This window comes from Gastrolobium bilobum, unplaced genomic scaffold (assembly GCF_033153095.1).
Source record: "Gastrolobium bilobum isolate Gb01-03AN ecotype WA unplaced genomic scaffold, APGP_CSIRO_Gbil_v1 utg55130, whole genome shotgun sequence".
Classification (NCBI taxonomy): domain Eukaryota; kingdom Viridiplantae; phylum Streptophyta; class Magnoliopsida; order Fabales; family Fabaceae; genus Gastrolobium; species Gastrolobium bilobum.
In genome coordinates, this window is record NW_026895637.1 from 147664 (window position 1) to 159569 (window position 11906).

Consider the following 11906-nt stretch of genomic DNA (forward strand, 5'->3'; position numbering starts at 1 on the left):
ATTGGCCTCTCTGATATGATCTTCTTTGCTAAAAACCATTTGACGTACCGGTCCTGGATGTCAGGTGTCAGGAATGCATCTTTCTTACAAGTAGGCGTTTGCCTTTAGCACCTATGTTTATAACTTAGCCAAATTATGCATACTTCAAACCTTATCCGAGTTTCCCCTTAACGTTATATTCGAGTTGCAACTTGGGTTGATTTGACTGTCGAAAGCTGGGATTTTATCAGTTATGTAATAAACTTTATCCAAGTTGTATCCCATGTTAATTGGTTGTAATTTCAACTTGGATACATGTACTTAACCCGTGCATTTTACAAGCTTTATACTATTAAGTATATTCGACAATTACTTCCCTTCATCGTTATTACATTGATATACTTCATTCTTCGAGAGAAAAAATTTCTCCCACCATCCTTTAACAAGTTCAGGTGTAATCTACAAAATATAAATTGAAAAAAAAAATTAAATTATAAAGAAGATATATAAACTTAATTTAAGGATAATAAATTCAAAATGATTAAAAATGTCCTTTAATTTGTCTTTTTAAAGATGTAATATAAAAAAAATTTAAAACACTATTGTGTGCATTTATCTAGGTACTTTGATTTGCATAAGCCGGCATGTTTTCCTGAAGCCATAGTCGGTTTCGTTTAATTCACTCCTTGGTTTCTCTTGCCTCAAAGTGATCCCTTGTGCTTCAACTTCTCAAGGCTTCATAGCTTTTGGACAGATCAGTGTGTGCACGCTAGGAACTTCCTTCTCGGGTTAATCCACCTTGGAGCTTCAAACTAAGATTCCTAAGGCCTAGTTGCTTGTCTCATTCTTTGCCAGATCTGAATCCACACCCATGTGTACAAGACTTGAAGGAACGAGTGTCCACCTTGCATCTTTCATTTTTAGCTTTGTGCATTGACACTTTGTTGCTTGACTTCTTTCACCCTTATAGACTTCAAATTTTTCTCATGTGGTAAGATCCAAACCCATCAAATTTCTGAGTCCTATGCTCTCTTCTGCAATTCACTCCTTGGATTCTATTGTCTCAAAGTGATCCCTTGTGCTTCAGAGGAACAATAAAGACTTGAGGCCCATTAATATTTGTTTTCCTCTTTCTTTAAATCGTGGGACCCATATTTTTATTGTTTTTCTACAAGAGGAACAATAAAGATATGGGGCATTGATATTTGTTTTTTTTTCTCTCCTTATATTGTGGAACCTACACTTTTATTGCTTAAGTGGGAGAATTTTTTTCTTCTTCTATAGCACAAGGCTTATATTACCTATTTTCAAAAGTATAAAAATAGGAAAAATACTTTCTCAAGTTGTTAGAAAAAGTAGTATCTGGATCCTCTCATCTAAAAAAACATGATATAATTATGTGAAAAATTATAATCATACAAAAGTAGATTAATGGCAATAAAGAAAGAGAAAAAAATATTGAAATAGGTAATTGCAAAATAATAACCGTCGATTCATCTTTGTATGGTTGTGATTTTTTCACACGACCATATCATTTTTTTTCACATGAGATGATCCATTTTCAAGAAAGTATTTCTCATGTCACTCATATATCAATTTACGTGTTTTTTTTGGACCTGGATCTTCTCATGTGAAAAAAAAACATGATATAATCATAAAGGAAAAGAGAAAAATATATTATAATAGGTAGTTACAAAATTATAACCATTGATTTACCTTTCTATGATTGTGATCTTCTCACATGACCATGTCATGTTTTTTTTCACATGAGAGAATCCATTTCTGTTTTTTTTTTTAATTTTTTAATAATGGGATCCACTTGAAACTTATGTGTGTAGAAATTTTTTTCCTTTTATATGAAAAGAGAAAAACAAAGCCCATAAAATATAGAGGGAAAATCGTTTCTCGGTTTTTTTTTTTAACAAAGTTTATCAAAACACTAGGGACGCGATGAGTGTTCAATTTATCACGTTTTGTCGAACACTAGTGCATGAACTTTATACTTAATTAAGTGTCATGTTTAGTTTACCTAGTAATAATTTTAATATTGAGATAATATGTTGTATTAGTAATAAAGATTGCAGCAGAGAATAATTAAAATAAAATTAAAATAAAGTTTACCTTTAATATATATATATATATATATATATATATATATATATATATAAAGTAAGATCTTTTGACAATATAAAGTAGGATCTTTTGACACCAGTGTTAAATTTTAAATTTGACACCTCATCTGAGAGCCGTTAGATAAAAAAAATCAACGATATATATATATATATATATATATATATATATATATATATATATATATATATAATTCTATTTAATTCACAGCTAATAAGTACTTAACTACAGGAAAAACGGCAAATAACGGCGGTGTCTTCACGTCGTTTGGAAAAACCCCCTTAACTCCATCAAATAGTTAAAGAATGGTTAAGTAACCCATATCACACACTATTCAGCCTTCATGGTTTCCCTCATTATTCTCTCTCTTCTCACCGATAATCTATACCACTATCGAGCTATTCACTTCACGCGGTAATCAACCAATCCAACACTTCCCAACTGACCAAAAGCGTTTTAACATTCATTTTCTTGGATGGAAGCATTTTTTCGTTGAGGACTTCGCAATGTATGTTGCGAGCAGCGCAACGATGATGGGTTGTGATGGAAGCATTTGAAGAAGAATGTATAGCAGCTTCAATAGGGGAGAAAAGGGGGTTTAGGGTTTGGAGATGTTTATGCGTGGAACTGAGGTATAAATCAAATTCAATAGTCTCTTCTAGGACAATTCTCTTTACAGCTTGAAATTTGCTTTATGTATATGTCGATTTATTTTTCAAATTTTGATTTCAATTGTTGCATTGTTCGTTTAAATTGTTTATTTCGTTATTTGTGAATCATGTGTAAGAAGCCATATACATCTATACGGGAGTACAATAGGTCTGAGCTCAGCTCTGTTCCTCCCTCGGCATCATGGCAGGAATCACTTCTTTCATTCATTTAGTGCTTTCTGACGTTTGCTTTATTTACTAAATACATCTTGATCAAAAAGGAAAAAAATAAAAAATTCCTAAATGCTGCTACCGTGCTGTAATTACTGGTGAATGGTGATGCTGAATTTCTTTCCTCATATAAACAATATCTTCACAAGCAAAAAAGATCTGGCACCCACAGTTTAATTTTAAAAGAATTATAAGTTGAAAGTAACAATTTTCTTTTGTATTTAGATTTTCAAACCAATATTCTCTTTCTCCACGTCGAAAAGTGTAGATGGAAGAAGAATCCCAAAATTCTTGTAAGGAATACCTATTATATATGAGCTAAGCGAGAGATTATAATAGGTGGGTTTGAAATCACGTTTTAATTCAAAATCTTGAGTGAAAGTTTGTGTGTTTTTTCCACTTATACTCACTTGATTCATTTCTAATAAATATCAGAATTTTTATTCATACGCCACTGGCCTAACCAAATTCTAATATTTCATATACATTTATTTTTCAAATTTGGATTTTTATTATCTCTAGTCTCTACTTCCACTGATGTCATTCTTCTATCTTCTTCTTTGAAAGGTTTTATCAGACATAAATGCTATAGTTGTAGTTATTAATTTTAGCAATCATCCTTATCATTATCATTAGTTATTGTTGCCAAGGTTGAAAACTATCATTTTGGTATTGCATCCCTTCTCACACTTTAGTTTTATCAAACAGAAATGCCAGGATTGTTTTATAATACATATTTTAATAATCACCATATAATCATGGTTAATTTTTGCTTACCAAGATTGGATACTATCATTTAGTCCAGCTCCATGCTGTTAGCAAACCTCCAATAAAAAAGGTGTATATTAGAAAGCATAAGGGTGAGTGCAGCAGATTAGAACCTAATTCTGTTATCAACAACTGTCTAATTGACAACTAAGAGAATATGATCTCAATGGATAGAAGTAGGATGTGGTGTCAATTGAAAAGGGGAGTTTTTTCGTGTGGAACAAAAGAAGATGGGGAGAGCCACGACTCTCGACATTCTGGAAGCTGTGTGTTAGAGTAGCTGATTCATTGTTATTCCTCGTAATTCCTTTGTGCAGTCCACACTCTATCCTTGATTCTATTTCAGATTAATTCAGATTCAGGGAGAGGAGGGTCCATCAATAATATTCATTTTCCCATTTTCAATCAGATCAAGTTTCTATTATTTTGAAATTATAGGGATTTAAGTAGAGGAGGGAAAGAGAGAACTACTTTGAATATTAGAATATAATATTGATATATGGTGAGCAATATAAGAGAAGATCTAAGAAAATAAATTACTCTAAAGCTACAATGAAGTTATTATGTGATATTTTTCATATACTCTGACATATTACATCCATATTTGCAATTGAATTTCATCATACAGAAATGTTATTATTGTTTCTTATATATCTTAATAACCACCATATAATGCACCCTCAGCTTGTTTTAATTTTATTGATACAACTGTAAAGACTAGAATCATGCGTCAAATGGTAGCATTTAGAGCAGAGTTTAACCAGAGCAGGGTTTAACCAGGTTGTATGTCTGTCTTAATTACTTCATTTATCTTAAAGCATGCACACAAGAGGCCGAGCCTAGGGCAGTGATAAAACTGCTCATTTGTGATTGAAAGTTCACGGGCTTAAATCCGAAAAACCTCTTTGCACACAAGAGTATAACTTGTAACTTGATTGTCTTTCTTGCAGCTCAGATATGGAGAAAAGAGTGATGGCCTTGTGACATGTCGTGATGCTGAAGTTCCAGGATCAGTTGTTGTGAGGCCCAACAGGAAGCTTGATCATGCCTGGATGGTGTACTCTTCGAAGAAGAAAAATCCTAGTGAACCTGACGCTCGTGAAATGTGTGAAGCTCTGTTGACTTTACTTGTAGAGCTTGGTAAGATAAAAAGGGAAGTGGACCAAGTTTTATACTGAGATATGCTTCATTATTCTTCCCAATTTCAACTTCGGTTTTGGGTGGCCACATGGTTGTGTTGCTTGTTCTGTTTTCTTTGGTTGCTACTTGCTTGTTTTGAGTCATTTTAATAAGACAAAAGGATTATTATTACAATCAAATGATTTGAACATAGAGACCTGCTTATGAGATGATATGAATATGATTTAGCAATAAGGTAGAATTACAGGTTTATAATGTCTAGAAAATATTTTCGGTCTGCTCTTAAGGAAAAGACAACCTGATTTTAGGAACAAACAGGTTCATGCTTTTAAGGTTGATTTTCTTTAACGGACATAATCTTCTTAAGTCTGTTTGTTAGGTGTATCATGTATGTGTTCTAACCTTTATAGCCTTATACCTTAATTCCTTTGCTAGGTGTATCTGAAGTCATTGAAACTGTGAATGTTGTGTATTCGTAAGCTAGTTGATTTCTGCGTAACAAGTTCTGAGTGGTGATATGGTTTTCTTTTACAGTGTTATCACATGCGCACTTTGATTTGTGTTAATGGTTATGCCTACTTTTAGTGAATGGATTTTCCATATAATTACTTATCAAGAAAACTAACGAGTTAGTTTCATATCTGTGACATGTTTTATCTTTGTAAAAGGTGTTGATTAGTGCTTTGTTTATGATAAAGATTTTTGTTATTTGGGTGTGGGGAGAAACTTTTTAAGCCATTCTGAACAAATTATGTTCTTCTGAAGTGTTTTTGTGATTTTTTGGCTCTCTTTTTTCTCATTATTAATCTCCTATATCTTGTTTCGTAGGCTACTTGCTATATTTTGCGTGATTAATTTGTTAAACTATTTGGATCGAGGAGCAATAGCAAGCAATGGTGTTAATGGAAGTAGGGGAACATGCACCGAAGATGGTACTTGCAACACTTCTGGTACAGGAATACAGTAAGATATACTTAGTATCATTTCTTTCACCTCTCAGGCATTTAATTTTCTATACCCTATGATTTTAAATTGTTGAGCTTATTCGATTTTTTTTTTTTTTTGTGTGTTGTGGGGGGGGGGGGGGGGGGGGTGTTGGAATTTTCTGTTCTAAAGCAAGAGATTATCGTAGAGTAGAATATAGAACATAATTGAAAACGGGAGGGAGAAGTGAAACCAAAAAGGGACTGTAAGGGAGGTTGGCTGATGTAAAAAAGCATTCCTTTTTTACCTTTTTTTTGGATTAACGTGGGATGAATCCTTATTAATTCAAGGAATCATAAAAAGGAAACGCTAATTTATTCCTTAAGTATGGAACTCCAAAAGAAATAAGCTAATGGGAACAGTAAACCATGATTTTACAGTAAACACTAATAGGCAGTTCTCACATAATAGGAAATCTGTTATGATTATGACATAATCATAACCATCACCAATGTTTGTGATGTTTTTACCACTCTTTCGCAAAAACTATTTGTGATGTTTAGCATTTTCCAATTGGGAAAGATTTCGTGAAATATGTTCCCTGCGATGACATTGATGCTTGGGGATTGTGTGATATGAAACTTATTGGACCAATCAAGAAACAAAAGCATGATAGAGTTTTGGAGTCCGCTTTTAACGTATTACGTGATAATGACATTTAGGAGTAAAATTTTATATTTATTTATTTTTAACAATTTTAATTTAATAAATCGTCGTGAAGTCTCCTGTTTTATTTTATAACTGACATAATACGGTCCCTCTCTTTCCACTTGGTGCTGAAGACTAAATCATGGTTCTTCTTTTGTTTGGCAGTCTAGGAATATAGGATGTGTGTGTATTGATGATCATTGTCAATGGGAAAAAGGTTTCAGAAAAATATGACTTAATTTACCCAATTTGTAGGAATTATTGTTCTTAATGTTCATTGATGAGTCATGGGCGTTAGTAATATGTAAATTTTAATGGAAAATTTAAATAAATAAATAAATAAAAGGATTAGAAGAGGGTCAGAGGAAGGAAGGGAGGGCAGTGTTAATTGGAGAAGAAAAAAATCATTGACGACTTTTCTTTTTCTTTTTTCGAAATTTCTTGTATTTATTTTTTCTTCTAATTGAAAATTTATGGAGGTTAGAGAAGCCTGTGTTAACTTTAAGTTGACTCTAAAGTCAGCAACGTCAAATTTTTAGCTTCCTGAGATAGAAATTCTGTAAGTGCATTAGAGATATAGTTAGGGAACCTGTAAATTGTTATGTTCAGCCTAAATATAGTATTTGTGTTTGTTAGCGAAGTGTCCATTTTTAAATTAACCCATGCATTACTTAAATTTAAACAATTGGGTATAGCTCTAGTTTCAAATTCAATGTTGCAAACCAATCTTCACCAACCGTATCAAACAAATGGAAATTTGTAATCAAGCTGTAAAATGGTTTCTCTGTTAAATCTATCACGAGTTATGTAGGCCAAATAAAGGAGCTAGTAAAATAAATATAAAATAAAAATAATATATATGTGAAGATAATGAAGTTTGAAAAATTATGATGGTAGATCATAATTTGTAGCTTTCACTTTTGAAAAATAATATATATGGTAGATCGCAAAAATGAAGTTTGTTTATTTCAATATCTATATAAAAATAATATTGCTTTCACTTAATAGTTTAAACTTTTGGGATGACAATTTTAGTAAAAGAGAGTTACTGTATTATTTGTAGCTTTGTTTGTTACAATGAATGTACCAATAAACTGATGACTTTTTAAATCTAGTAGAACATCTCTATCATGAGTTTAGCGTCCATCTACTGGGGACTAGTTAAAGTCACTATAGCTTTATACATGCGCAAATTTTTAATATGTGCAAATTTTTGGGCATTAATCATAGGAATTAAATTGGCGCTTAAAGACGATATGTGTAGGAAAACCACTAAGTGATTAAAGGTTAAGTGTTTTGCCTTTTTATACATGAAGTTACATGTTATTGTTTTCCTAAGAAAGTCACGTTGCTTGATGTTTGGACATATATATATATGTTCAGATTTTTTTTATGGTATTAAGGAAATTGAAGTTAAAGTAGATGGGAATGGTTAAAGACCATGATAGTTGGTTGTTTGTCATTTAGTTAATGAATTGTTGACATTTCTATGACATATACGATGCATGTTACCTTGGTCTCTTGTGTGTTCAGTTTTTTTGTATTAAATGGAGAAATATAATTGGTTGTTGAATTGCTAAAGTCAAGATAAAGTAGTAAAGCTACCACCTAAGCTTTTGTTGTCTTAAACTATTGAATGAATGAATTTTAATTCCTTTAGCTACATGTCCAGCCGTATGGTTGATGGAGGAGTGACTAGGCTAAGAACATATTGGTTCTTTTGTCAATAGTAATTGCTGCAGGCTATTATATATAGATTTTTCCTTTTAGTTTTGGATTCACTCTTTTGTTTCTTCTCGAGTTCTGTATTTTGAGGGGTGATCTTTCTTCTTTCTTAAAGCTTTACCATATTTAACTCCTTGAATTTTCTTACTAGCTAATTTAAATGTTTTTCTTTATATTTGTATGCTGGGTTCATTTTTTCCATCTGTTGCTTTCAGGTATGAAGACTTCTTTGGAGGTAAAAAGGAAAAGGGCTTGAAAAGAAAAGCTCAAGAATCTGAAGATTCTGGTGATGAAGATGACATGGAATTTGACGAACAGGTATTACATTATTTGTTTATACACACAAGACCATGAAGAAGATTTATTTTAAAAAATAAACTTTCATATTCTTTTTTTTTTGTTCATGTATGTAGAAAAAAGGTACTGCTTCTGCCCATGAAAAGCAACTGGAAAACATTCATTCAAAGATGGAGCAGATGGAGAAAGCTAACATAGAGCCAAAAACTTGGACTATGTAGGATGAGGTAATGCAATAGTCCCTTATATTTTTACCTGATTTTTTTATTGGTTGCATTTGCATTTGTAGGTTCTTTTTGCTAATCTGTTATTAGATTATTGATTGTCAATTTTATAACAGGTAACTGCTGCAAAGAGACCCAAGAATAGTGCATTGGAAGTTGATCTGGACTTTGAGCACAATGTGAGACCTGCTCCTGTAATCACTGAGGAGGTTACAGCTTCAATTGAGGATATGATCCAGAAAAGGATTACTGAGGTAAATTAATACGCTGAACTGACATGGTTTCGTTGGTTTGGACTTCTGCTATAATGCACCATGCTATTTGCACTAGGGTGGAAGCTGATATATGGATGACATGTACAATTTCTCTAAAACGTTGGGTTTATTAAGCTTGAAACTACTACACAAAGACAAGAGATCGTGGCATGTTTCCTACGTGATTATCAGCTCTCCCCTGAAGAGGTTTAAATTATCGTTTAATGTCTACCTATTACTAATGTAAGAACCAAAATAATGATTATTTGCAATGTTACTTAATTAGTTTTTCCTTCCTATGAGAAAAAAATAGTTTAAACGATTAAAGAAAAGAAAAAACTACTTACACATATTACATTGTCATTCTTGCATTATAGGTTCCTTGGTCTCAAGGCAGCTCGGGGTTCTCACCTTTTTTTAATTGTTACAATATTGCCACATTATTAATATTTCTTTTACTATAATCAATAATTTTAAGTATCTGCTTCTTTTTTTATACATAATTTTATCTTTCTTTTACTAAACATGTTATTCATTTGTTTTTAATGCAGGCAGCAGAGTTCAATCCTCGTGATCAACCTTCACATTCTGCAACTCATGAGCCCTAATAGATTATTTAGGTTTAAACTTTTGTAGTTTTATTGGCACTTTGATTCCATTTAGGTTTGATTTGCAAGATTATTCAGGTTTAAACATTTGTAGTATAATTGATACTTTGATTCCATTTATGTTAAATTTGCAAAGCATATTTACTTTGTTTTATCATGTATTTAGATCTATTAATTTTTAATGGTTAGACATTTTACATTTGTTACACTATTTGTATTTATTTTCGGTTACATTTAATTACATATAAATTTAATGATAATAGATTTAGAAGTTTAAATGTTCGATCAATCAATAATATGTTTTTTGTAATGATAAAAATAATTATAAGATAAAACAGTAGCAAATAATTAATAAAAAAAAGCAGCAATAGCAAATACAAAAAAAGCAGAAAATATTTGCAAAAAAAAAACAGAATTGCAGTTTCGCAGCGGTTTGAAACCGCCGCTAAAAATATTAATTTTATTAAAATATTTTATTTTAACGTCGGTTAAGTATATATAACGTCGGTTTTGTTTTTAACGTCCGTTCCATCGGTTATGTTAAACCAACCCCGAAATATTTAGTGGCGCCAATTTCTATGTAAGTTTTAAAAAGGCCACCAAATATTTTAGCGGCGGTTTGAACCGCCGCTAAGATTAAAAAAACCGCCGCTAAAATACATTTTTGTTGTAGGTGTATTACTCATAGTTTCATTAAATTTTTACTTTGATGTTTACAATTTAAAATCTTTAGTTTAAGTCTTATAATTTCAAAATTTTGTCATAATTATCTAAAAGTTAAAACTATTAAAGCATCATTAAATAATTCTAATGAGGCATTTTTTATTTTTTATTTTTGGTAATGAGGTATTTTATATAGGAAATATTACTCTCCTTTCACATAAAGTAACTTATTTCATTTTCTCTCACTTCGATTTTCGCACCCTACTTTTTTCTTCTTTTTCTTTTTTCTTACAATGGTGGGACCCACTCATTTTCTTTCTACCACATAAGATAACTATCTTATGTGGAAGGAGATTAATAAAACCCATTTTATATATGACAAAAATATATAATGACGTGATAATTAATATAATAATATATACAAATTATTAGCCACCTCATACATAAAAATTTCACATGATTTCTTTTTTTACTCTATCCCTATCCATTTCCATTTTCACCGACCAAACTGAGAATCGATCCAATCCAATTAAAATATGTGGGGGGGGGGGGGGGGGTTAGATTTTTTTATTTTTTGGTTTCGATTAATTTAGTTATCGGTTTTTTGATTCAGTCACCGTGGTTTGAATCATTTTGGATCGGTTGATAAACACCCATAGGTTAACCTGCCTTAACTCATGGATTGGCCCACTTTAACTCACCCTATATAAAGGCAAATAATCCAACATGCCAAAATAAGTGGGTTAACTCAATGGACCAGATCCATTTTGTTACCTTTATTTCTAAGTTCTTTTCTCTATCAAAATCTCTCTTTCATCTTTGTAATATGTTTCAATGTCCATCATGACTTGGACAAAATTTTCTACACCAACCTCCTTAAAAACATAATCAATCATCTTAAAAAATTTATTAGTAGTTTTGGATAAGTTGGATGCATCAATAGACTTCAAGAAAATCATTTCCTTCGAGCTATTTACTAAGAAAATTATTATTGTCCTCTATCTTTGGTCGACTTATCCATAAATTATTGTTGTAAATCTTATTTTCTTCCAATGAGCTTTATGTCCTTCAATAGCCTTTATTTCTGAATTATATCATTGCTTCAAATATTTGACTCTAATCTCATGGTAGGATGGTGGCATAAATCTTAAACCATGTTTTGAAATCGATTTGCACATCTTGAGGAGCCTGTCACTCTTTACCACATTTATCCCAAGTTCATTAATATATGTACAAGACATTAGTGAAAGTAAAATGACCTTGAAGGTCGAAGCATGTGAGAGAGAAAAACAATTTTTCAAGCGGAATAACACATGCAATCAAGATTCATGCTTTAAGACAGTATGATGTACCTTGTTCGAGATTCAAAGATTCCAAGGTGATCAGTGTCAGGATTGAAGGGTTCAAACCCTCTAACGTCGATCCACACCACCCCACATCAAGATGCAAGAACTCTTCTGAAAATCCACCAATTGATCACCACATAAAGCTTGATAGGCGTCCAATGTGTGAAGAAGGAGACTAGGTAAAGGTGTTTAGAAGAGTGAAATTTTCAGCATGAAAACTTCACAAAAGTGGAGCATGGATGCTCTTAGAAAAGGCTAG

The 11906-nt window shown here is 31.9% G+C and overlaps 1 protein-coding gene across 4 annotated transcripts; it reads left to right on the top strand.

Moving 5' to 3' along the window:
• The first annotated feature begins 2539 nt into the window (after positions 1–2539).
• Positions 2540–9717, top strand: LOC133285832 (uncharacterized). Of its 4 annotated transcripts, none has more exons than XM_061483139.1 (8): positions 2540–2741; positions 4709–4898; positions 5786–5861; positions 8471–8573; positions 8669–8779; positions 8893–9030; positions 9107–9237; positions 9582–9717. In XM_061483139.1, the coding sequence occupies exons 1-5, from the start codon at positions 2721–2723 to the stop codon at positions 8771–8773; spliced, it is 495 nt and encodes a 164-aa protein (XP_061339123.1). In that variant the 5' UTR covers positions 2540–2720; the 3' UTR covers positions 8774–8779; positions 8893–9030; positions 9107–9237; positions 9582–9717. The 4 variants fall into 4 exon arrangements, with proteins under 4 accessions (XP_061339123.1, XP_061339115.1, XP_061339132.1 ...); XM_061483131.1 differs by having other exon boundaries at positions 9107–9273; positions 9582–9678; XM_061483148.1 differs by lacking the exon at positions 9107–9237 and having other exon boundaries at positions 9582–9716.
• The last annotated feature ends 2189 nt before the right edge of the window (positions 9718–11906 follow it).

Excerpts from the sequence above, each read along its gene's own strand:
- LOC133285832 (XM_061483139.1), top strand. The coding sequence starts at position 2,721 with ATGTTTATGCGTGGAACTGAG. Across the intron at positions 2,742-4,708 it reads TGTTTATGCGTGGAACTGAG|CTCAGATATGGAGAAAAGAG; the intron begins GTATAAATCAAA and ends TCTTTCTTGCAG. Across the intron at positions 5,862-8,470 it reads ACTTCTGGTACAGGAATACA|GTATGAAGACTTCTTTGGAG; the intron begins GTAAGATATACT and ends TGTTGCTTTCAG.